Below are 26846 nucleotides of genomic sequence, written 5' to 3'. Positions count from 1 at the left end.
CCCCTCCCCAGAGTGATGATTTTTTTTTTAAGTTTTTCTTCCCTTACTGGATATACATTCCATATATATTTGTCATTTTTCTTAGCATCTAGAAAAGTACATAGCTGATACTCAGTTTAATATCAACCAAGTAAGGAAGCTGCTGAATGGTTAAGTATTGTATCTCAGAGAGCTGTACCCTGGGAAGTGGCACTGGGAGAAGGTGATACTCTGAAATGATGGTGTTGCAAGGCAACAGTTCTATGGGCCACTTGGTGAGAACAGCCTGTATCTTAGGGGATGTGACCACAACGCTCTCTTCTGTGTTGTTAATTGGCTGCTATTGTGATCAAGTTCCGAGCCCCTCTGAGCCACAAGGATTAGGACTATTTTTTTTGGCACAAAGTGAGTAAACAGCTCACCCTCTTGGCTCATTTATTTCCCATGGCTCTCTGTTTTCACTAAATTGCTTAATCCCTTTCCAGACCAGTTTTGGCACCTGTTCTGCTTTTCTCTCCTCAAAGTTGGGGCATGGATTAGGGTGGACAAGGGCAATGAAACACCTGGCCAGGAGATTGCAGCTAGAGGATTCTGGCTGACCTGGAGCCGTGGCACTGGGGGCGGCCCCAGGCAAACTCAGCTTGGCCAATCCAGAGTTTTCCAAGCCTCCAGGCTGCAGGCCTCAGAATTGATCAGCGTCCCTGAACTTGTCCATCCTCAGTCTATCCGTCTGTCTCGGCCATGGCGAAGCTGATAGGGCTCACCCTCGTGGGACTGCTCTTGGCATTCTATAAGAACCACCAGTCTTCCTATCAGTAAGTTTGTTACAGTGAATTGGGTGGGTGGGGTGAGGGCTGCAGCCCCGTGGACCCCACCTCTGCTAGCTTCAGGAGCACCTCTGCACCCTAGAGTAGCCTAGAGTAGAGGAAAATCTGTAGATTTAGCAAATCTTCCTTTCAGGCTTGGAGAACTTCAGTTTAAGGCTCCGCTGAGGGGGGGCAGAAAGCCTGCTTATGGACTGAGCTGTACAGAAACGACTGTTCCCTGGTGTGGGCCACATGCTCCAGTGAGTGCTGAACTGGAGAAAAGGGGAGTCATGCATGTGACTACTGGGATGGCTTTTGCTTTGAGCAAGGCATCTTGGGTAAATCATTTTGCAACTCATTGAATGTGCCAATAAACTGGACATAGTGACATATGCGTATATAGAAAACTACCAACAAGGAGCCTGGGAGTCAGTAGCTATTCAGTGGTGTTTGTCTCTGCTTCCCTTGAAAGCTTGTAATAACCCACCAGGGTGTTAATGGGCAGGAGACTGAGAATGTATACAAAGTTTCAGGATAATCTTTCATAAGGGTTCAAAGTCTAGACATCATTCTACTTTAAAAGGCTTAGTCAACATTATTGTGTTATTTACTCTGAACTAAAAAATTAATCAACGTGGACTATTTGGGATTAAACAGTTATATAATCTTATGGACTAATTGGAATCTCACCCACAGAGTTGGGTTTTGTAAATTATTATTTCGAAAATCGCAAGATATTAGGAAAGTATTTGGGTTTAAAAACCTTGTATGTGTAATATGTTGGTGTGTGTGGATGACTGTACCTGCTCATGTGTGGACTTGGGGAGGTCTGAGATTGGTGTTAGAAATCTCCCATCACTCGCTACCTCAGTTTTTTAGGTGGGGTCTCTTACAGAATCCAGAGCTCTCTAGATTGGCCATCTAGGGAGCCCCAGAAATACCCTGTCTCCACTTTGTCATGTGGAGTTACAGGTGCACAGTGCTCTCTCCTGCTTTTTCCAAGGGTGCAAAGGCTGAGAACATGGGGACTCACACTTCTGTAGCATGCATTTTAACCATAGAGCACTCTCTAGCTTGCTTTGGGCCATCTCTGCTGAAAAAGTCAGTTAAATTACAGATTGGGAAATGTGTGGAGTCTCCTGGAAGATCTCCGACAGGAGAAGGAAGGGAAACAATACTCACTGGCCAGAATCCCTAAAGCCTAAGCACAAATAAGGATCCACAGGTCTAAGAGGTACACAAGACCTCCCTCAATAAGCAAAGTTGTAGGTCCCACTTTGCATGATTGAATCTGATCAGTCATACTTAAGCAAATACTCCCACCTCAGGAGATTTGTATGCTCCATAAAGGATGCTCAGACCCTGCCTGTTGAAGCCAGAGCCACAGGGCCTCAGGGATAAATAATGACTTACCCCCATTTTGAAGACAATGCACCTAAGACTCAGGAGGATCATGAATCTGCCCAGGGAAGAGAAGGGAGAGGAAGAGACTGTGTCCTCTCAACACATGATGGCAAGTCCTGAATCCAGAGTATTCATCTGAATACTGCCATCTTCAGTGATGGACTGTATGCAAACAAGGATGCAATATACACATGAGAAGTTGGAGGGAGGCCACGAGAATCTGTGCAGGACCTGAGAGAGCCTTGGAGAATTTCTTGAACATCTGATATTGGAGGGGAAGAGAAGAACAAACCAAAGTGCTAGTTCATCCTTGTAGTCAGACCTGACTTGTGGATTTTCATAATATTTATCGTACGAATCCAGATGATGCTCAGGACAACACAGAACATTCCTTGAGGATGTGAGGCATGAAGAAACAAAAAGGCTCCTTCTTAGATCTGCTGCCATGATGTGTAAGATCTCGGTGTTTCTGTCTTGGGATGGGAATGGCCCCCCCTAGCACTAGCTCCTCGGCATATCTCTGCTCCCGTGCACTCATGCTAGGTAACGTGTCCTAGAGGCAATGGTGGTGGCAGATTCCCAGGAACATGGAAAAGATCTCATGTCTGCAACTTTCAATTTATTTTAACATGTTAATGCCAAGCAAAGGTAAACCTGTTTCTCTACCTAAAATTCAAGGAAAAATAATATACATCACATTAGGATATATAAAACTGGGCACATAATAAGCTTTCTGCAGTCATTTGATTTCATAATTGTCATATGACCTCAAAATCCACCCCAAGAATCTGGTGAATGATACTTGGTGTGTTAGTCAGACCTTCCGCAACTGTGAAAAAAGCCTGAAACCAACAACTTAACCAAAAAAATGACTTATTTTGGCTCAAGGTTTTGGAAGTTGAAGCCCACGGTGTTGATGCAGTGCAGTGGGCCTGCTACAAGGAAGATCAGGATGAGGGGGTGTATCTTGGTTAGAATTTCTACTGCCGTGAAGAGACATCACAACCACAACAATTCTTACAAAGGAAAACATTTAACTGAGGTTGCAGCTTATAGTTCAGAGATTTAGTCCATTATCATCATGGCAGGGGGCATTGTGGCGTGCAAGAAGACATAGTGCTGGCTATATCTTGATCAGAAAGCAATAGGCAAGGAGACTGTGACACTATGTGGTATCTTGAGCATAGGAGACCTCATAGCCCGTTCCCACAGTGACACATTTCCTCCAACAAGGCTAGACCCCCTCCAGCAAAGTCACACCTCCTAATAGTGCCACTCCCTATGAGACAGTGATGGTCAATTCCATTCAAACTACCACAGGAGGTAAGAGCAGGGACAGAGAGAAGCAACCAGAGTAAAAAAAGCTTGAGGACCTGGTAGACTTTCAAATCTTCAAATCAAATAGGACCAAGTGGCCTACTTCCTCCAACTCTGCCCACCTTCCATAGTGTCCATAGTCTCGAGAGAGTCCACTCAATTAGACATTCATGAATGCACTGCTCTATACCACATAGATCAACACTATCATGATTCTAAGGGCCCATGTCTTGAGCATTGCACTGAGACCACATTTCCAACAAATGGGCATTTTGGGAATAGTTTATATAATATTACCATAGTTTTTGATACTATGGCTAAGGCTAAATTGCCTTCCAGCTCTGCTGGCCCCATCAGCATTTCTATACCATCTTCTGTCTGATGAAGTAGACTAATAGTGCCATAGAACACCTCTGCAGACATCGGCTGAGTTCCCTCTGCTACGAGTTATGAAACACGAGTTATGAGTTCACATTGGAAACCACGTTGGAAGTAATGTGGTATAGCATGACTCACTAATTTAATAATTTAATAATGTGGATGGAGCAACAAGACCAAACAGCAGCATGGCAAGGAACTTGATAGACTTGTATATCATGGTCCATGAAAATGAATGAAGGAGCTACTGGTCCCATCACAGGAGACCGCAGGAGGCTACAGAAGGCAGGAACAGGCGGTAGGTGGTGAGGGAAAGGGCATTCAAAGTGAAGGAAAAGTGTGGGCTAATGAAAAGGGTACAAAGGAGAAGTAATAAACACTGCTTTGTATCTTGACTCCTGATTTCATACCTCTGTTGTCCCTTTTAAATTAAGGAATCACATCCAAATGACCTGGTATTTGATGTTTTTACATACAGAACAAGGAAAATGTGTTTGTGTATGTGTGAGAGAGAAACAGTAAGAGAGGACACTGCAGAGATTGAATCCAGGACATTGAATATGCCAAGCAAATGCTCTACCTCTGAGCTATAACCCCAGCTTGGAAACTTGAATCTTTATTTTTAAAATTGCTTGAAGGATTAAATGAGGAAGTATGTGTAAGTTACCTTAGCATGGGATTTGGCATGCAGTACCCTTCATAAAGAAATCCAGATGAATGAAGAAGGCTTGGGAACTCAAGGACGTACCTGGGCCCAGAGTAGGAGCATAGTCTAGTGCGCTTTGGCAGGCAGTCAGTGTTTATTTGTACAAAACAGTTCACAGTGAAGTTTATGTGAATTTTGGATGGACTTCAGAGGCTTTGGAATCAGGGACATATCTCAGACATTGAACTTTACTTACAAGATCCAGAACAGCCACAAAGCTGAGAGCTAGACACAGGCTTGCAGGTAGATGAGAATCTAAGTGCATCTTCATCTCTGTAGTGATGCAACCTGTAAACTTCATCCAGTCAAAAGACTGAATGCAGATTTGCCTTCATGTTTGTCTTCCAACCTTGGCTTAGGCACTTCATAACTACTTAATCTTAGCCATCCATAACTAGGGAAAAGAAAACTGGAGAGAGGTGTTTGCGAGCTCAAAGAGGACACACACAGGATCTGAAGTGTGACATCACTGACATCCCGCTGAAACCTGGTTTGGTTGGGCTGTAAATTAGAACCTAGAGTAACTGGGTCAAGACCTTCTCTCTTCTTGCCTGTTCTGGGATCTGGCTCACGGTGGTGATTCTGATGAAAACAGCTGAGCCAACTGGTCTTTCTCTGTCCTGTGCAAGTCCATCATTTAAAGGACCATTTGAGGAGATACCTTACTTCTTACTTACTTACTTGTGTGCTTTTGATTCCCAATAAACTACTGACTCCTTCCACAAGTTAACACATTCAGTGATTTCATGTGCTTGAAATTCCTCTGAGTGATCCACTTTGCCTTGTCTTATGACCTTTGCCCTTAATATCTTGAACCCACACTTTAGTCCTTTATTGAGGCACTCTAACCATTCACTGAATGCCCCCCCCAAGAAAAGTGTCACCTTGGGAAATCATGACCAACATCTTTAAATTGAGTTGAAATGAAAAAAAAACAAACAAAGAAACCCATACTAGGAACATGCCTCGTGGGGCCAGAGGTACAGCTCAGAGGAAAGTGTTGTCTGTCATGTGCAAAGCCCTGACACAGTCTCTGGCCTATGTGAAGCTATTTTCAGGTGTGTGTGTGTATGTGTTTGTGTGTGGTGGTGTTGCTTTCACATTTGTGCAGGAACACTGTTTATTTGCACCGTCTCAACTGTTTTTCCCAGTGTGGACCTCTGCAAAGTTTGTAAACCACCGCTGTGCCAGATTTTTTATTTCATTATCAGAAGCTCTTATGATGACAATGTCAGATTGTAGTCTGGCATTTCTTGAATTTTTTGTTCCTGAAATGCTTCTTAGTTTGCCAAGTCACAGAACTGGTCCCAGCTTTTCTCTGGAGTCTGCTTCCCAAGTTAATTCCCATCACTGAGGGAGTGCAAACTTCTAGCATGCCCTGCATTTCTTATCTGTTTGGTTATGTCTGCTTCTCTCTCATCCATCCCAGTGGGTTTCTGTTCTGGTCGTGCATTGGGACAAACTCACTCGGGTGCCCTCACAAAAGAGAATAGTTGGCTGCCTTACACCCCATTTGTGCAGACTGTACTAGACTCTGGAACTGAAAGTCACTTACATTAGGGTAGAGATACCTCAATTCTTTCTGAAGAAATGACCCAGCCTCAATTCTTACTCCCCTTACTTGCAGTCACTGTGAGGAAGTATACAGTGTGTGCTCAGTCCTGGCTCATCTTCTCTGAGATAAAGCACCCAGACGGGAAGAAGAGGAGTTTTCAGCTCATCACTGGGCAATTAAAATTCCTAGGAACTCTTGAATGATTTACACTGCTTATCAAGGCTATACGAGGTCATTGTTGTAGAAGCTGCATAACTTTCTGTCTGGCTCTCTTGGCTGTGCCAGCATCGTGGTCTACTGCTTCCAAATGCCACATCAATGGCTTTGCTCTGTTCAGAAGCTTGCTGGCACTTCCTCCTCATGTCTGTCTGTTTTTCCTTTGTTCTTCACTCAGATACTACCCCCGCCCTGCCACGATGCTTATGTCCTCAGATTCAATAAATTCCTTCTTTGCCTGGGTTCACAGTATGTGTGTAGGTTCTTGCCCACATTAGCGATTGCCCACCTGTGCTATGCCTTTCTCCATGCTGGCCTTGGATATGACTTTCTGAAGTTGTAAGTACTTTTAAAGCACACCTGCATCTTCATATCGGAAAAGCAAATACTCCATCTGGGCCATAGAGCCAGCAGAATAGAAAGTACATATTCTTGAGGTATATGGAAGATATCCCCATTTTAATGGAAGCATTTGTTTTTCTAGTATGGCTTTTAAGTGTTTAACTGATCTGGAACTATATAGTAGCATATGTATTGGGAGTTTACATGTTTGAGAAATTGCAAGCTCTTCCTGTGAGAAGCTCTCAGATATCAGTGGCATTAACTGGAGTTTTGCTGCTGTTCAACCTAACTTTCCACATTGGAATCCAAGTACAACTGATGAAATAGTCATGGGATTGCCTAGCGGACATCACATGCCTCCTGTGTATCTGTACTCCTCTGCACATAACAGTCCTCACCCAACCCTATGTATCCGTACACCTCTGCACACAACAGTCCTCACCCAACCCTACGTCATACCCCGGGGTCCCCACTGGTTGTGAAGAATCCCGGCTGTACAGGAAGACTAAGTCAGGGAGTATACCCAAAGCAAAAGACAGTTAAAGATTAATTTGTGGGCTTACCTTTGCATCTTAACTCTACCTTCTGAAATTTATATTTATACACACACACACACACACACACACACACACACACACACACACACACATATATACAATTCTTTTCTCTTTTCCAGAACAAGATTAGCTGCTGTCCGTGAAGTAACTCCTGTAGAACTTCCTAACTGTGATTTAATTAAAGGAATTGGTATGTATATGGATGAAGAAGTGTCAAATTTTAAATGCAAGGATATTGTCTCACTATATGTTTTGCTAATACTGAAGTTCAATTTTGTCAAAAATTACAGCATTGAATCAGGAGTGTGATATAGAGAAAGGAGGTGCTTACAGATGCCACATGCTTTGACTTTTGACCTCACAGACATATTACCAAGATGCTTCAGATTTTATTGGGGTTTGTTTGGTCAACAGAACACAAACTGTAGACATAACAATGGTTTCATGGTAACAAAACCCAAGGAACCGGCAAAAGGGAGAGGGAGGAAGAAGATTGAAGCCTAAAATAAAAAATAATGTTTCAATGAATGCTCTCCCAGGCAATTACCACAAGGCTTTTTGAGTGTTGGCTGGGAGATGCTTTTCCGGAAGTTCTCAGCAGATCTCCCTTTAGATCTCATTAGGCAGAGCTGGGGGACAGGCTGAAGTCTAGTTACAAAGGAAGCTGGGAAGATAATTACTGCTGTCCATCCTGGGAGGCAAGACCTGTCAGCAAAGATAAAAAGGTGGGGAAATGGTAACCCCTGGTAACCAACTGAGAGCATCGCAGAGCACAAGTGTGCATCTTGTTTCAGCCAACCGGCTAACTTTGTTAGCGGAGGCCAGCTCATTTGAGATCCATGCTTTTGCTGTATTTGGGTAGGGGTTGTTGGCTTTTGCTCTTAGAGCTATTTGTCTGAGATGACTGTAGTCCAGAAGGCAAGTCAAGAAGACTCATTTCAGTAGGATTCTTAAACACGTTGTCTTACAGCACAACACCTTTTCTAGGAAATTGTAATATTGCTGTCAAACATCCCTGGGTTTCTGAAAAAGATACATACCATGAAGAGTATGACTACAAAAACAAATACTTCATTTGTTTCTGTACTAATTGAAAAATTTAAAAATTAAATGTATTTAAGTCGTAACTCACTTGAGATATTTTATTGGTATTATACTTAGCAAATACATGCTACCGACTATCAGCAAAATATCTCCACTTCAAAAAAAACAAACGTTTGGGATTTGCCTGTATTTCTAACATGGTTTTCAGACATGGAATTGATTTGAAACTGTGATGTAGTGTATGTACTTGGTATGAGTTTATGGGTTCAGGAGTTCACACTAATACCAGCTCTTTCCAAATAATCACACTTTTGATAATTTGTGAATGTCCATAGATTATGAGATATATGGATATAAGAGAGATCTTGATTCTGAGGTAAAGAGTCATCAATCTGAAACAAGTAAATGAAGTCCAAGTTGTCATTGTGCTTGCTGATGATATTAATTGTTTTTAATTCCATATAGTCAAACTAGGCATGGTGGCAAATGTCTGTCTTCCTATCACCTGTGAGGGCTATCCTCAATTTACAAAGTGAGTTCAAGGTTAGCCTGGGTTATGCAAGACTCTGTCAAATAAATAAATAAATACAAAATTCATTCTGTTTGTTTGTTTTGGTTTCAATTTTTCCAGATAGAGTTTCACTGTGTAACAGCCCTGCTGTTCAGAACTCGCTTTATGGACCAGGTTGGCATCTTGCAGAGATTCGGCTGCATCTGCCATTCAAGTGCTGGGGTAAAAGGCATGTGCCACCACTGCCTGGCTAAAATTTATTCTTTAATGTTCTTATGATCACAATCAACAATATGAGTGTAAGGGAGAATTTGTTCTGAATCTAGCAAATATGAGCTCCGACAGAGATTCACTTTCAAGAGGGAGGAGATGAACGAGAGGATTGCCAGTGTCCTGCAGGACTCTGAAACAGTTTCTCCTCCTGCTTTCCTTCCTGCAGAAACAGGTGCTGAAGACTTGGAGATCCTGCCTAATGGATTGGCTTTCTTCAGCACTGTGAGTGTTTGCTGTCATTGACCGTGTCCACTTTCAAATGAGATGGGTTCTACTCTGTTACAGGGCTGGGAGCTGTTCTGTGTTCACATATGACTTGACTGAAGGTGATGTGACCTCTGTATCGGGATAACCACAGAGGAGCCCATGGCTTCCAGAGTGTCCTGTGGGCTTGTCCCACAAGTCAGTCAGTTAAGAGATGTCCCTGTGGTCACCTGTGGCCCAGAGCAGTTATTGTAGAGACACATGACAATCAGAGCCTCTCAACTCTTGAAGCACTGTGATATGCCTACTTTTTCTCCAATATTCCTTTAAGGGACTAGAATATCCTGGCATAAAAAGTTTTGATCCCAATACGCCTGGAAAAATACTTCTGATGAACTTGAATGAGAAGAACCCAGCTGTGTTGGAATTAGAAATTACAGGAAATAATTTCGATAAATCGTCATTTAACCCTCATGGAGTAAGCACATTCACAGATGAAGGTAACAGTTAATACTGAGTAAGAAAAGTTTCAAAAGGTAAAGTATAGCCAACAATGAACATTTCTTCTCAATCTATGAAAGACTAGTCATGAGTAATTTTTATGGATTTTGACCCTACCTTCTGTTTTTAAGTAAGCAATTCTAAAATCATTTCAATGCCTGAAAATGCTACATATGACAGATTTGTAAAGCCACTGATTTCATAAACTAGTAGTATTCACATTAGGCCCATATTATAATTATATATTCAGCTTTAACTGTAATAGGTTTTCTCTGTTAAACAATGGACAGATCCGAGCATCTGCAGCCGTAGTGTTTCCAGCCCTCAATCACATGAAGCTAGCTACCGCAGACACGGTGACACTGCTTTCCTGCACAGCTTTCTCAGGCCCGTCCCTGGTGCTCTGTGCTCTGTGTAGAAGCTCATTTTCATTTGGATGCTTTCAACTGCACTTGCATTCCTCCACCCACAATGCCTTGAGTGTGTTTGGTCCCATTTCCTTTGCAGTGTAGGAACTGTTAAATTCAGTTGCACACAGAAACACCTGGAAATGTGAAAATCCCAGTGTACAAGTTTCAGCCCGGGAAACTGAATTCTGCTGGTTTGACGGTGGCTGGGGCAATGGTTAAGACTTGTCCAGGTGACAAAAATGGTCATGTATGTTCTTTGTCTCCATTTCCTCTTCCCTTCCCTTTTTTCCCCTCTCTCTCCCCCTTCCTTTTTCCCATCCTTCCTTCTCCCACCTCACTTTCTTCTTTAATAGCATCGCCCCTACCCGATGACCCAGCTTCTGCTCTCCCTGCCAGGGTCCCCCTCGTCAGCCACTGTAACATTTTGCTGCCTGTTTATTTCCCTCATCCAGACATTTCACACTAGTGTCACTGTCTGCACCTGTATTCTCGGAGAATATCACCAAATAAGGGTTATTAATATTATTTTCCCTTTAGATATTCAGTCCCATATTAAAGAATCTTCATAGATACTTCCATTTTTGTTCCTCTCCTATGACCACTTTAAACTTAAAATGTCAAAAAATGATTATATATATACATATATATGTATACACATATATATATATATATATGTTAATGATCTTTCTATACACTCACCCCAACCTTTGCCATTTTATTTCCCTTTCAAAACATTTTGAAATGAATGAATGAATGAAATTTATGCCCTGGCAATGCTGAAGGTGCATGGGCACCCCATATATGGCAATTCTGTTGAACTTGTCCATATTGGGTTTCATGGTCTAAGTTGATGAGGAAGAATGACCAGGTCTCTTCCTCAAGAGGGCACCAGATCTCGTTACGGATGGTTGTGAGCCACCGTGTGGTTGCTGGGAATTGAGCTCAGGACCTTTGGAAGAGCAGTCAGTGCTCTTAACCACTGAGCCATCTCTCCAGCTTCTTAGAAACATTTTAGATGCAATGAAATACGGTGGTTGGCATGTGTATACTTTTTAAAAACACAGACTGAGTAGTATTGCCAAGCCCCTTTGTAGGTGACTGCCGTTTTCCGCACTGCATCCCAGGCTTCCTTTCATGCCTGTGCTTTTAGAACCACTTTGGGGACTCTCAGGTTCAGTTGTGTGGGGCCCCTGAGCACTGCCCATCTGCTTGTATATAAGGACTTCTTTTCACTTTTTTACCTCTTTACAATCAGTTCCAGGGTGACATTCCTGCACATGGACTGTCTATAAATATTTTTGAGAGTAATAACTCAAACTTCTAGTAGAATCTTCGGTATACAATATGAATTCTGGTTCTAATCCCCACTTAGAACATTGTCTTCCTTGATCTTCAGTTGTTACCAGGGATTTTTGATGTGCCAAATGACTCTAGGGTCCTTTCTTGTCATTTTTTTGGCCAGTGTTATACTGTTAACATGAATTCCTCTTTCTAAGTGGAGATCTTACTGCAGTCTCAACTCATGTTACTCCTTGTTCATGGTCCTAACTGGTTAAACCTAGATCCTGCCCTAATGCCCAGCAAGGCTGTTCCTGCCCCTCCCTCTTTGGCCTCAGATTCTTCACTTTCTCTGGGCTCCAATCATAACTTCACTATTATGTGAATGTATCAAGGAACCTCTCGCCTCAGGGCGTTTGCAAACTTTCTTCCCTTGACTTGGAACATTGTTTCTTCAGATAGACACACAGTTTACTCTCGCTTCAGTTAGGTTTCGGTTCTAAGACCCATCTTGTTGGAAAGAAGCTACCCAGCTGCTAAGAGGACATTACCCTCTAGCTCTTTAGCATATTACAATATTCCTTTGCAATATCTAAACCTAACACCAATTAAAAATACATGCTTATTGGAAGAGCCAATCAAAAATATCTGAGATGGCTTTTCTGTTACTAAACATCTACCAAACAGAGTGTCATTTTCCTTTAAATACCAATTTGATAAAGTTACAGGTTTCCAAAGACACCTCACTTCCTTTTCTTGCTTTCTTCTTCCGTATCCTCTACTTGAGACAGTTTCTTACTCTGTAGGCCTAAAGCAACCCTCCTGCCTCCACCCCCCAAGTACTAGAATTTGAGAGTGAACCACCACCGCTTTCTCACCTCTTCTTTAGACAAGTAGCATCTTGTCACATTTTCTATGATCACAGCTTCTTTACCACTTAGAGCGCTTTCTTCATGCCCAAAATCCTCCTCTCTCTCAGACATTCTTCCGGAGGCATTTTTCATCTTCCACTGTGTAAATTACATGTAAGCCCACTATCCACTGTGGAAATTACACACAAACTCACTGTTCATTGTGGAAATTAAACTCAAGCATCCTGTCTAGTCCAATTCCCACACCCTCAATCCTTTCCCCTCAACTTAGTGTCCCACAAAGATCAACTGAGCTATCAAAACTTAATAAGTTTTCTGAAGTTTGGTGCTGGTGGTGTTCATTCTGAAGTTCAGGGCTTTTTTTTTCTCCTGTGAAGTTGTGAGTTTTTAGAGGTTGTCACTACTTTTTCCTTTAGCCACTTTTCTTAGGAGCAATCACAAATGCTTTTTTCTACAAAGATGAAAATATTCCGTCTGCCTGGCAGCCTAAGTACTGGTTGGAGGCGGGTTGAAATTGCTCTGGGGAGACAGAACTGACAGTTGAGAGCTTCGCTAATGCTTCAATCTTTTGTTTTTCATCTCCTCTCAGACAATGCTGTCTACCTACTAGTGGTAAACCACCCAGACTTCAAGTCCACTGTGGAGGTGTTTAAATTTCAAGAAGAGGAAAGATCACTTTTGCATCTGAGAACCATCACACATGAGCTTTTGCCTAGGTAATTAGGAGCCTTACACACACAGCTCCCTTGACTATGGAAGATGGCTCATTCACATTTAGTGTGTCTTCTGGACCAGGGCAGAGTCAACTCTTCTGAATGTTTTTCTCCAGAACTTATTGAGACCCTGCAACCCTAAGAGTTGGCTCATTCCCTTCTTCCCTCATCTACCCCCTTCTGGGCGGACACTATAGCTCAGCTTCTACCCTCAGGACCTCTATCAAAGCATTCTGAGAAACTAAAAGGCAAAACAACACAAAACCGCTTCTTTACAAGACCAATCGCAGATGGTGCTATGAGCTCCAGAGACATGCAGGAGAGATCCCAAACTCACTGCATCTTAGACATCCTTATACTGAATCGACTAGTGCTGTGTTGTACACGACTGATATGAATATTGGGTTCCAAGTTAGATTCCTGGACAATATAATCCATGAGACAAGTAGACACCTGAGGATATCAATTCTTGTCAACCCATCAAAAGTCAGCCTTCTCATGAAGAACTGGTCTGTGGGCCCAATGATAGATTTAAGCCAATCGAATATTATCTCCCCAAATAACTTGACTGTAGTGGTCTAGGCTTCGTTTACCTCCTTGTATAATTTAGGAGCACCATTCATTCATCTTGCTCTTGGTGCACTGGTTCTGTACTTGCTGCAGACCCATGCAGAGTCTTGGCCTTGGTATACACTGCTTCACCTGTATGTCCAGGCTCCAGCCTCGCTTGAGGTGTGGAGATGAGGGCACAGAGTGGAAACAACTAAATTATTAGATAAATCTCGACTAGCTAGTTATTGGCCAAGTTGGAACCAAGGCCCAGGTTTTCTGCATTCCTAGGATGAGGTCAAATGGACAGACTAGTTTAGAGGTAGAAGTTTGCTTATACAATGAGTGTATTTTATGAGCTGAGGTGTAGCTCATTTGAAAGAGTGCTTACCGAACATGCACAAAACCCTGGGTTCAATCCCCAGCAGGCATGGTGCATATCTGTGGTCCCAGCCATTGGGAGTTCAAGGCCATCCTCAGCCCATAAGGATTTTGAGATCAGGCTGAGATACAGCACACACACACACACACACACACACACACACACACACACACACACTCACATTAATTTGGCATTATACCGTATGTGGGTTTAATTGTTTTTGTGACCTGGCCTATCTGTGCAGTTCCCTCAGATGACAGCCTCAGCCATTAATATAGCTGGGATTAGCTGGAAGCCAGAGCCAGCACTGAGTCCACGAAATCATGAAAATAATTATTATTTTGTTTTTTTAGCCACCAATGTTTCCAATTTTGCAGAACAGGGATTTTTTTTCTCAGTCAGATGTGAAAATATTGTGGATTGGCAGGACAGAACCAGACCACAAATAATCAGAGTGCCACAATGAACTAGAATTTGGCTCTCTCTACCCAAGGATTAGTCGCACACATTTGTGGCTTTGTATTTTAGGGTGTTTATACTATTAATATTCAAATTACTAAATCTGCCATAAGCTAATCATGCTAATAACAACAGCATGGCTGCTATTATTGGTCCTTTATGCACGCCAGGCACAATGGCAAGGCCTTTATATTCCCTGTTCCTTTCCGTCTTTACCCAGCATGCCAGGCTACAGAAAGAACACCGAGTTTCAGAAAGCGGCTGAAAGTTGGGTGACATGCTGTGGTCCCACGCCGTGACCATAGCAGGAAGGCTCAGATTCAAACAGTAAATCAAATTTCAAAGCTATTGCTCCAAACTGCTCCCATCTGCTCCTTCTTCACAGAGAGCTGCACACTAACTTCTAAAATCTGTTTTAAAAAGAGAAGGAAAAACAGCTTGACAGTTTCTGCCCAAAACCTGCCCAGCCTCATCCTGACTGCACGGACATTTTCCACTGTGGTAGCGGTGGCTGGTGATGATGGAGGACTCAGGGAGTGGGCCAACACTGTCTCCTTGTGATTCCCACTGTGATTCCACAGCTGCAATTCCAACCATAAGCGTAGACTTCTCTAATGAGTCGTGAGACTTTGAGGGGAAAACCGGCTAGGCTTCCTTTACAGATAAGAAACTGAGGCTCGCTGTGCCATCTCGCTGACCCCTGGGCCGTGGCTGCGTCAGAGGTGACGCATTTGTCATTATGCTCTCTAAAGTAGAGCAACGATAATTGTCTCTTAGATCATGGCCCCAGGGAACTTCCGTTACCTCAATCAGCAAGAAATGACTCACTGATGTATTTGCTATGGTACTTACTAAAGCTAAGTAATAGACTCATGTAGCTGACATTTGCAGAAGCACAGAGAGAGTCTTAATCAGCAAAGGAAGAGCCAAACATCCTGTTTCGAACATTTTTGCTCAAAAACTTGCTCAGTTAAGAGGCATGAAACTTCATGGCACATGACAGAAGAGACCATCACCCTTTCTTTCCTGAGAAGGAAACTGAGGATTGAGTCTCACTTGGATCACACAGCTAATAAGGCTGAAACCACAGCGCTACCTGATCAATGTTTTTAGTTCCTGTTACAATGGGCTTGACTTAATGGGACTCAGTGTCCTGTGTGCAGACTCATCTTGCCCTTATTATGATCTTTGGCTTAATTCAGCGTTTACTGACTACATAGACACACAGACACACATGCATGCCACTACGTTTACACTACATATAATATGGTTTTCATGCCTTAGTACTAATAACCAGATCTTATTATCCTTGGGGATTGGCTAGGACTGCTGCCGTGGTGATTTGGGGCTATCCCTGCTGGTGTGAGGACTCCATCCCATATTTTGACTTTAAGGCTAGATTTTAATAAATACCAAATGTGTAATCTTATAATGTGTGCTATCTTTCTGTATATAATTGTGTATTTTTAATTGCAGCATCAATGATATTGCCGCTGTTGGACCTGAGAGCTTTTATGCCACAAATGATCACTATTTTGCTGACCCATACTTAAAGTCCTGGGAAATGTACTTGGGTCTCTCATGGTCCAATGTTGTTTACTACAGTCCTGATAAAGTCCAAGTGTTAGCAGAAGGATTTGATTTCGCTAATGGCATTGGCATTTCCCCTAATGGCAAGTATGTGTGCCTTCTATACCACAATAAATTTATTTGGATTCTCTTTATATAGCTTTAGAACATCGTATTTCCCTATGTAATATATTTATCTGTAGTGTTATGCTAGTAAGATGAGAGTGGAATAGTGATTTGGGGGGAGTCTCTAAAGAGTGAACATAGTAAGTAGTTTGGTCTGCATTATGAAATGGCCTTGTACTGGGATGTATACAAGACACTCGTCAGGGACTCTCACTCTTTAGTTACGTTTTTATTGCTGTACAAAAGACATATCAACCAAGGAAATGTATAAAAGAAAGCATTGAATGGTGGGCTCACAGTTCACGGTAAGTCTCTGACCAGCACTGCAACAGGCAGGCAGGTATGGTGCTGGAAAAGTAGCTGAGAGTTCTCTTGTTGAGACAAAAAACACAAGCTGTGTGTGTGTCGGGGGTCAGGGAGTGCTAACTGGGAATGCCACAGGTCTTTGGAACCTCAAAGCCCAACCCCAGGGACACACCTCCTCCAACACATCTCCTAGTCTTTCCAAGACAGTTCAACTAACTCTTAAATAACAATTCAAATAAATGAACCTGTAGGGACCTTTCTCGTTCAAGCCACCACACCTACTGTGTGAAAGAGTCAATGCAACTATTAGTGGTGTAGTCTACTAGCTCATGTTAATTTTGCAACAAACACTTCACAGATCACTATTGATCTGGGCTCCACACTCTGGGTAGCACCGATGAACATATCAAATTTGTCCATTGTCCATCTATACTCTCCCTCACCTTATATTATCAAAAATTTTAGAGCATCAGTAACACAGGCAATTTTCTGTTGCTCATATTGTCTCTGATTCTCACAGGAGATAATTAGCATACCGTTGCTGTCATTTTTCTAGAATATACTGTGCTTAATCTCATCAAGAATATTTATGGTGTATGGTGTTACACCTTGTGTAATTTACTAAACTCATGTGTAGTAACTTGAGTTACAGGAGGGAGAAAGACTTCTCTGCATGGAGACCAAACCTTTGTCTTCTCTCATACTTCCTCTTGCCTGAAACAGAAGACCATCATCAAGAGGGCTTCCTGATGCTCCCCAAAGCCAAAGTCCAAACTTACTCCCCTCTGACATGTAGAACCTTGGGCTTGCCACTGGGTTGACAAATCAAAGGCAGCAATGTGCAATGCAAATATTAAGAGCAGTTGTTAGCATTAAGTTCCTTCCCTTCTGATCAAACATGAGTACCTTGCCATCTTAGGTAATGACTTTCCAGTGATTAAATGTTTCATACCCTATAGAATCACCGAGTTCTTTGGAGTTGAGTTTGCTTTGAGACAGATTCTACTTTCTAGTGTCTAAGCAAAGCTCCACCCCAAGACGAGTTATCACAACTTACCTTTTGGCATCACTTCAAGCACTCTGATGGAGCTCTTTCTTCTTTGAAGGCATGTCTATATAGCTGAATTGTTGGCTCACAAGATTCACGTGTATGAAAAGCATGCTAATTGGACTTTAACTCCATTGAAGGTAAGATGTATTAACACTATAAATTTGCAGAGTGATAATTAGATGCTAATTGATTTGTGAAATTAAAAGTGAGGAGAAAGGGATTGTCTAATTAGAGTAGGTGAGAAGCAATTCTTCACTTATTTATTAAGAGCCATCAGCGTCATCATGTGTTTGTTGTCCACTTTTGCTCCTTCCAGAGTGGGAGTCAGCAACCCAGGCATCTCACACAGGAAACCTTTTAAGAGGGGCTGTTTCCCAGGTTCCCTTCTACTTTTTTCCTCATTCTTTTCTCTCTCTCTCTCTCTCTCTCTCTCTCTCTCTCTCTCTCTCCTCCCTTTCCTACTCCCCTCTGTAACAGCCACATACTCACAATGGCTGCATGTGACCTGGCTACTTCCAGATCTGCCCTATTGTCACTTCTCCTTTCTCCAGCTGTTATGAGGAATCCAGCAGCAGACTCTGAGCCCTTGTATTGCTGGTCTCTGTGGCTCTCTTCTCTCTTTCACTTCTGACTGATGTGGCACTCCAGTGCGACCTTCCCTAACAACCAAAATTACTAACAGCTTCCTGCTCCCCACCTTAGGTCCTGACTTCTCAATGACTTTATTCTCGCTTTTAGTTTTCATCCTCCCACACTACACACTTACTAGTCTTCTTTACTGTCTATAGGATTTACCAGGACACATTTGTTTTTCTGTTTTTCACTGGAAGAGTTTCTAACATCTACTAAGCACTCAGCAAACATTTGTTTAATTACTATGGTGGGGCTGACGGCGTATCAGGGCTTCACCTTCTGCCCCTACTAATTCTGGTCTAGCCTAAATGTTTTGGTCAGAAACTGTAATTGCTCAAAGGGGAAGAAAGAAGGCTTATGCAAATGGAACACTATGAAGTGGCCCCTGTCCCTGCAGAGCCACAAGATACCATGCTGCCAACACCCATGCCCACAGCATGAAGCACTGTCACTTCCAATTGCATGACTGTTCCTGTCACCATGTCCCAGGGACTGTCACAAGAGGCCTCACTCAGAGAAAACTGCCTCAAAGCAACAGCAAATCCTCTCTGACATTAAAAATAATCGGCAGAGCTAGTTAAATATCAGCTGCAGAGAAATGAAATCTCACACACCCCAACCGGCTTAGGGAACAAAAACACACTGTGCTTATGACAGCAGATACTTCCGTAATAAAACCCAATTCAATAAACAAACAACATGGAATATGAGGACTAGGGGCAGGGGTAGGGCTAGGGGCAGGGGTCAGAGCTGGCTTCTGCATTTGGTTCCAGAACAGGCCATCTCTCGTCATTACAACCAGTGTAGCAGAAGTAACCCTGTCAAATGTAGTGATACTCATTCTTTAGAGGGATTATGTGAGTTAACATTAGCTCAGTAATGTTTCAGGATGCCAAGAGATTTGAACAACTTCTTGAGACTAATTACCAAATCTGAGGTAAAGATGAATGGTGTATGTCCTGCCCCAAACGTGGTGTTATCATACACTGGAACCGTATTCAGTTTTACAAATGGATGAAACATATGCTAAGCAAAATAAACCAGGCCCAAAAGCACTGACATCATGATTTTACTTATTTGAAGTACCTAGAGTCCGGCATGGTGGCTCATACCTGTAATCCTAGTATTCAGGAGGCTATGATGGGGGGATTCCGAATCAGGGGTCACTTTGAATTATATAGCAAGACTCTACTCCCAAAATAAAATAATTAACATAAGTTTAATATTCTAAACTCATTGGAACAACACAATGGTGGTTACCAAAAGCTGAGAAATCAGGAATGATCACTTAATGGTTGCAGAGCTCTTAGAGGTGGCTGACCGTGACAGTTACACAGACACGTGCCTGTGCCTGATACGACTGAACTGTCCTTGTGGAAATGGTTCTGACAGCAGGTGACATCTTACCAGCATTTTACCATAGCAAAAAAGCATTCGCCTGTTCCCCACGACTCTAAGACTAAAAAATGGTACTCTTTTGTCAGCTGAAATTCTCAAAATATTGGGGTGTTAAGAGAAAAAACCCAGCTCCTTATTTAGGGCATTTCTTTTAGGTAATTCTAAGGGTTGCTGAACCCTAGGCCCGGTTAGGGATAGGGACAAGCACTTTGCTGCCGAACTACCTAACCAACACTTTCGTATTTAGACTTGAATATCTTGCACATGTCTTTGTGGGAACATGAGATGGGATACAGATATCCGTTGTGATTTTATTATTATTAGCGGGGCTAGGTATTGGATATTGCCAAGGCATGAGTTTGTTTCTGGACCCAGAGCAGGCTGCCTGACAGATGGTGTCTGGGATCAGCAGGAGCTCTGTCTAGTCCTCCCTCTCACTGCAGGTGTGGAGCTGAGTGCCTTGCAGAGTGTGTGGTAATTGTGTGCAGAGTGGATGGGCTCCTCGGCCTTTCTGTCTCACTCTTACCTCTCCGGGTGTTCTCAGCAGGCTTCCATCCACCATGGAATTTGCTGCTGACAAATTCCCTGCTCTGTGCTAACAGAAGAACACTAGGTAACGCATTTCCTCACTTAAAGACGCTAATGTCAGCTTGTAAGTGGAGAGCTGACACTGGGCGGATGACTCCTGGGGGCTGGAAAAAGCCAGGAGTAGATTTTGGCCTGGGACTGCTTGCTCAGCCACCTCCTGTAGTGGAAGGCTGCCAGTTTCTAGGCTGAAGGGTGACAGCTCTACAGCGAGGCTCTTCCACGTGGCCTGAGCCGTCGAATCCCTTAGGGGACGTGAAGGGACAGTTCTCATTTTGAGCAAGAAGCAGAGGGCAGTGGCAGCACATTGCAGTTGCCTTTTCGGGGAGTCCAGACCAGTTATTTCTAGGGTCCCTGGGAACTGAAACCACTGGACTCAAGTACACAATAAATATTGTTTCTTCAGTGAGAGTTAGAGGTAAACAAATAGATGGGATTTCTTCCCAGGAGAAGGCAGCCAGGATGACGAATGGCGGAATTAGGAATCGTTGCTATTATTTATGATGCCAGTGCAAAGGCACGACAGCAATCTGCAGCGATCGTGCGTTTGCAGCTCATATTTAGAGAAGAAACGGCAAAAAGAGCAGGGAGCTGTATAACTTCAGGAAATGAAAGAACAAACTTTCCCTCAACTTCAAGGCAAGGATTAGATCCTGGTGATCATTTCTTTCCTGGTTACACAGCCATGAAGGAGCTTACATTTCCTCAACATTCCTCCTCAGAAGTAAATCTACATCTTTTTGTTTGTTTTTGGGATATTTGTAAGCATATCACATGCACATGCCTCTTTAGAAACAATACATTTATCCTGCACTTATTTTTTTAAGCCTTAAGTTCATGTACAGATGATTTCATTTAACTCTTAAGAGTCAGTCTTTGTCTTGTAATTCATGCCCTGCCCTCAGCTTGTCTTTGAGCCCAATGAAATGCGAGCATAGACAGACAGAAGGTCAGAAGCATCACTGCAGTTTAGCGGTGGATTGTGCCCCAGAGCAGCTTGTGCTGGCCTACATGGGAGGACAGCGCCTCTGAGGTATCTCTGGCCAGCTCACCATAGGCTCACTTTCTTTTCTTACCTCGGCAGACCCTCAACTTTGACACCCTTGTGGATAACATCTCCGTGGATCCTGTGACAGGGGACCTCTGGGTTGGTTGTCATCCCAATGGAATGAGGATCTTCTTCTATGACGCAGAGAATCCTCCTGGCTCAGAGGTTAGTTGCGTGATGAAGTGGATGCAGGGCTTGTTCTCACTATTGGTTTTCAATTGAAAGCAAAATTCTCCTTATATGTGCAAATGACAGAGGGCACATGAACACATGACCTGGTTCTCAGGTCTAAAGAGCTTGTGGGGGTGTTTTGATGAGCTTAGTATAGGGACACCAGCAGAAGCTAACACAGTAGTAACACAGGGCTCGCTTGCTCTCTATCTGTCTGTCTGTCTGTCTTTCTCTGTCTGTCTGTCTCTCTCTCTCTCTCCTCTCTCTCTCTCTCTCTCTCTCTCTCTCTCTTTCTGTGTGTGTGTGTGTGTGTGTGTGTGTGTTTGCAGGAAATGTCTGCCAAAGCCAGAAGAAGGGAATGGGTATTGTTGGGAGTACAGTCAGTGGAAAGCGCTTATCTAGCATATGTGAAGCACTGGGATTGCCCCCAAGCACTGGAAAAAAATAAAAACAAAATAAAATGAACACACATACACAGAGTGGTTTGGAGGAAGGTGGGCACCTTGCTGAGGATTTAGTCAGCCAGAAATCATTCAGGGGAAAAGACCTTCCAAGCATGCAAGAAGTCATGCTGGAGAGGCCCCTACACATAGGCCTTGGGCAAGGCAGAGCCTAGGGAATGTGAGCCTGAAGAGCTGTGGTAAGGACATCCAGCACTGGGTGGTGCCTGTGGTGATATTTTGTTTGTGCTCTACCAAATAATGTTTTTTTTGGAGGTCAGAGTGTGGAACTAGGCACTAGTTAACCATAAAGGCCATGCAGTGGTGGCACATACCTTTCATTCCTGCATCTGGGAGGAAGAAACAAGAAATGACATGGCTGGGCAGAGCAAGGAAACGATTTAGACAGGGTGGAGACAGGATCTTGGTCCTTTTTGGCTGAGAGGTTGGTGAGGTAAGAGGAGGCTGTGGCTTGCTCCTTTGTCTGTCTGATTTTTCAACATTTACCCTGATATCTGACTCTGGGTTTTATTGTTAAGAGCAGTTAGAATTCCTGCTACAGGGGCCCACATCCTTATCTCAGTAGTGAGTTCCTTCAATTTGGGAATTCATACTAGCTTTAAAAAATACAGCGATGTCACACTGGTGGGTCATATCTATTTGTCATCCACTTCCCCGTAGGACTTTTCCTTACCTGGCTTCAGTAACCCATGCAGGGTATCACTACAGCCTCTCTCCACATCTCTGATGGACTGCTCTGTGACGCCTGTGGATACAAAACCCATAGAAACTCAAGCCCCTTATCTAAAGTTATATGGCATTTTAACATGATCCATGCATCTCCATCCTCTTGTATATGTTGCTTTTGTGTATTTGGGTGAGATTGTGTACCTGTATATATGTGTACATACCTGAGGAAGCCAGAAGACAATATTGGCTATCTTCTTAACTACTTCCTCACCTTACTTTTTGAGAAAGGGTTTCTCACTGAACATGGAAGCCAGGGCCTCTTCAACACTGGAATTCCAAACCCAAGTCTCTTTTCCTGGCTCTTTCTGAGGTCCCAGGGATCTGAACCCAAGCAGCCATGCTTGCGTGGCACGTGCTCTTACCACAGAGACACCTCATTGTCCCCTCTTACTTTTTCTTTTCTTTTTTTGGTTTTCCAACCAGGGTTTCACTGTGTAGCTATGGCTGTTCTGTAACTCACTCTAGACCAGGCCAGTCTCAAACTGACAGAGATCCACCTGCCCCTGCCTCCCTATGTGCTGAGATTAAAAGTGTGTGCCACCATTGCCCAATTTGTGCTACATATTTAAACCTCTCCGTATCACCTAAAGTACCTAACACACTGCAAATGCTATATAATTAGCTATACTGATTTGTTTAAGGGATAGTGAAAGTTTATACTTGATACACATGTGTGTATAACACACACACACACACACACACAATAACCTCTCCCTATATATTTGTATTGAAAGAAGTCTAATATGACTGGTTCCTGATCTCTTATCTCCAAATTTACAGGGAATTATGATTGTGCTTGTCGTCAATCTTTTGTTAGTCTTTTGCTTTCAGGCTTGCTCAACTGCATTTTAATGTAAGCTGCAGGTGTTCAGTATATAACTGAGTAAATATTCAGTTTTAGTTGTTCTTGCTTGTTAGCTTATTTGGTAAATTTGGGTCTTTGCTCTACCAAGGATTTGATTTGTTTTTCTGGAAAAAAAAAACTATGTCCTTTCTGATGATGGATTTGGTCTGGGAAAAGAATGCAGGACTTGGAACACACTAACTAATGCATTGCTCCCAGAGATCAAGTTCTTGGGAATAAGAGGCTTAGCAAACTGAGGTGCACCCTTAACTATTTTTTACAGTAACGTGTTAATATTACAGCAATTTCATAAGACATGTATCTGTTAGCTATATTAGAAATCATTTGGAGCTTCCCATAGATCCTTTCATGTCCAGGCCTTGGATTCCCTAACCTGCCACAGTGGATGTTCTGTGATATACATTTCTTCAAGTCACAATATTTTATCATTGTCAAAAGAGAATTTAGGAGTAATTCGGTCTCACCCATCCAATTCTGCAGTGAAGGGCACAAATGGGAAATAAAAGATTCGAGACTTGACCCATGTCCACTGCCTCAATAAGAAGATACCCTTCATATAGGTTTTGTTATATAAAATTATTTTATTACCCCAAAGAACAAACAGTAGCTATGCCACATGATGAATTTAACATTGACTGAAATACACGGTCAATAATGATGTAGTTAAATTTCTCAGTTAAGTGAAGGAAATTAAACTTAAAAATCTTTTCTACTTCTGCGCAAGAGTGGATAAATATGCTACAGAGAGGTGTCATGCTTCTTGTGTCATGCTTTTGATTTTCTTTGTTTGCATTGTAAACCTGATATTTGAAGGCATAGTGGTGCTTACGCGCCTGTAACCTCCGCACTCCAGCTCGAGGAGCGAGAGAGCAAGTACAAAGACCTTCACATAGGCAGTCAGCCAACAGACCAATCAAATCGTGACTCCCTGCTCCCCCCATTTCAGTGTAAGCATCCATGCTCCTAATTAATTGAAAATACATAGAAAAGACCTAAATGCCAGTCAGGCAACTATATAACTACTGCTCACCCCTCCCCCATATTTACTGTGTTCCCTACTGGGTTTTAATGTCTACTTTCAGGCGATGTTGTTTATTTATATGCTCGACCTTACCCATATGTGTTCATATGCTCACTAATGCTGGTAAAGATCATGTGACCAAAACCTGACCATCACATACAAGGAAACAGTTTCCTTCAAATAATTTTAGAAGAGAACACAGCCGATGTAATTATGTGAGATAACGTGGCTAAGGAAGAACGAACTTCAATTTTAAAGTTGATTTAAATGACAACAAAAATATTAACCTCATGTCATTTATTTGATAGGTGCTTCGGATTCAGAACATTTTATCCGAAGAGCCCAAAGTAACTGTGGTTTATGCAGAAAACGGCACAGTGTTGCAAGGTTCTACAGTTGCCTCTGTGTACAAAGGGAAACTGCTGATTGGCACCGTGTACCACAGAGCACTTTACTGTGATCTATGACAAGCTGGCTGCATCCATGTCATGGAAAATAAGCCCACCATTTCCATCTTTTTCCATATCAAAGGTGCCTATCACAATGATCTCTGCTGCCTACTGAATGCTGACATTAAACTTAGACATAAGAAGGTGTGAGAGTGTTTACTGGCCACAGATGTGAAAAGCAAGGATTTCTTTAGTTAGTCTTGGACTACTTGGAAGACCTCAGTTACCAATAGAAACTCTTTCACCAAAATGACTAAATTTGTCAAGTCTACATAATTTGTGCTATGTTTGAAATGTTCCTACAGGCTTGTATGCTGTATCTTTGGTCCTTAGCTGGGGGTGGTATTTTTGGAGGGGTTGGGAACTTTAGGAGGTGGAACTCCACTGACGGACGTATGTAACTGGGAGGAATGTGCTCACAGATTATTTCTGGCTGACTCTCTGCTCCTCTCAGCTTCCTGTTGGCTTTAAGGTGGGCTCTCACCAGGTTCTGGGTCTGAGTCGCTGTCTTATTGTAGGCCAAGAAAGAGTGGAGTCAGATGTGGACTGATCCCTCCAAAATGAGCCAAAATTAAGTTTTATCTCCTCTGAGTTATACCAGGCTGTCTGTCAAGGCAGTGGGAAAATCAGCAATACCTTGTATGTAACTCAAAACACATTTCCCCGGTAATACAATCCCTGAAACGAGAGGAGCGGACTTCTGCCTCACTGTTGTTGAGAAAACAAGAGAGTATGGCCAGCTCTTGGCACTCTTAGGTCACTTAGGTACTCTTGGGTCACCAAAGTGTCATCATGAAGACAACTCTCAACACCTCATGAAGCCAATGGATGGCCCAGCACTGCCAGACTGCTGGTCTCTTTCTTTCTCTGTGACTTCCTCCAGAAATAGAAACTGCAGCTAGCTGCTCTCCTTTCTCACTGGGCTTTTCAATTTTCCCATAGTTATGTCATATAGGAGACTCCTATATGAAAACCTATATGGAAAGGTTCTCACACTGAAACATGATTTCTGTTCTCTTGACACATTATACATTCTGCTTACGATGTCCCAGAGAATGGGAATTTGCTTCTTTTATTATGACTAGATTTAGGAGTAGTCTATAACCGATTCCACGTGGTGCTGAGTGCCCTCAGGTCCATGTTCAAATGGTGCCAGGGATAGGCTTTGTTTTGTTTTGTTTGGATTTACCTACTCTAACTTGCTATGGAGACTGAAAAAAGAGAAAAAAGGATGACAAACATTTAAAAACAGAGAGAACAACCTTTGGCGATTTTCTGAGAGGAAAATTTCACTTTTCTTATCTTGGCTGTGGAACAAGAGATGGTGACACATCATTATTTGCCTGTTTTAAAGACAGACCCTCAGGGTTGAATTACTTCTTTGGGACATTAAAGCAGCCACTTTATAGTTCTTAGACAACAGAACTATTGTCTCACAGATTATGAGTTTTTTTTTTTTTGAGGGGGATGTTTGTGGGGGTTGATGAGAAACTGAAAAATTTTCATTTACGACAACACATTGGAAGTATAAAACACAAACAGTTTATGCATCATGATGTATCTATAATTTTAGACTTAGGATACTGTGGCAGTGGGATCATGAAGCAAAATCTCATCTCACGAAAACCAAAATAATAACAAATAAAACTTATTTTCATAAAAGAACCACTTTCATCACATTGGGTTCTAAGTGATTTTAGTCAGTTTAGTACAGGCCACCAGGTATTCTAGTGTTCCGTTAGTCAGTGATAGCAGTTACACACAGCCCAGGAGGTCTGACTCTCTGCAACACTGGTTATAACCATCCATGAAAAACCTCACATGATTTTTTTAATGTCTTGACTAGCTAGCCATCACCATACCACCAGTGAAATGACCACACCCTCTTTCTGTTTATTGGTGAATCAAGCTGATTCTTCAGAAAAAGAGAAGGCAAACAAAATGAAGTAGCATGCATCCACAGCTGTCCAGAGAGGGC

General features: G+C 42.6%; 1 protein-coding gene across 1 annotated transcript; it reads left to right on the top strand.

Annotated features, from left to right (window-relative positions):
• The first annotated feature begins 594 nt into the window (after positions 1–594).
• On the top strand, positions 595–25011 carry Pon1 (paraoxonase 1). Its single transcript, XM_048437000.3, has 9 exons — positions 595–794; positions 7380–7450; positions 9255–9310; positions 9624–9792; positions 12943–13069; positions 15933–16133; positions 17564–17645; positions 21209–21337; positions 24728–25011. Exons 1-9 carry the CDS (start codon positions 721–723, stop codon positions 24884–24886), a joined length of 1068 nt encoding a protein of 355 aa, XP_048292957.1. The 5' UTR covers positions 595–720; the 3' UTR covers positions 24887–25011.
• The last annotated feature ends 1835 nt before the right edge of the window (positions 25012–26846 follow it).

The sequence above is a fragment of the Myodes glareolus genome, chromosome 25 (assembly GCF_982192425.1).
Source record: "Myodes glareolus chromosome 25, mMyoGla1.1, whole genome shotgun sequence".
Lineage (NCBI taxonomy): Eukaryota > Metazoa > Chordata > Mammalia > Rodentia > Cricetidae > Myodes > Myodes glareolus.
The sequence above is the reverse complement of the archived record's forward strand: the minus strand, read 5'-3'. Positions and strand labels throughout refer to the sequence as shown.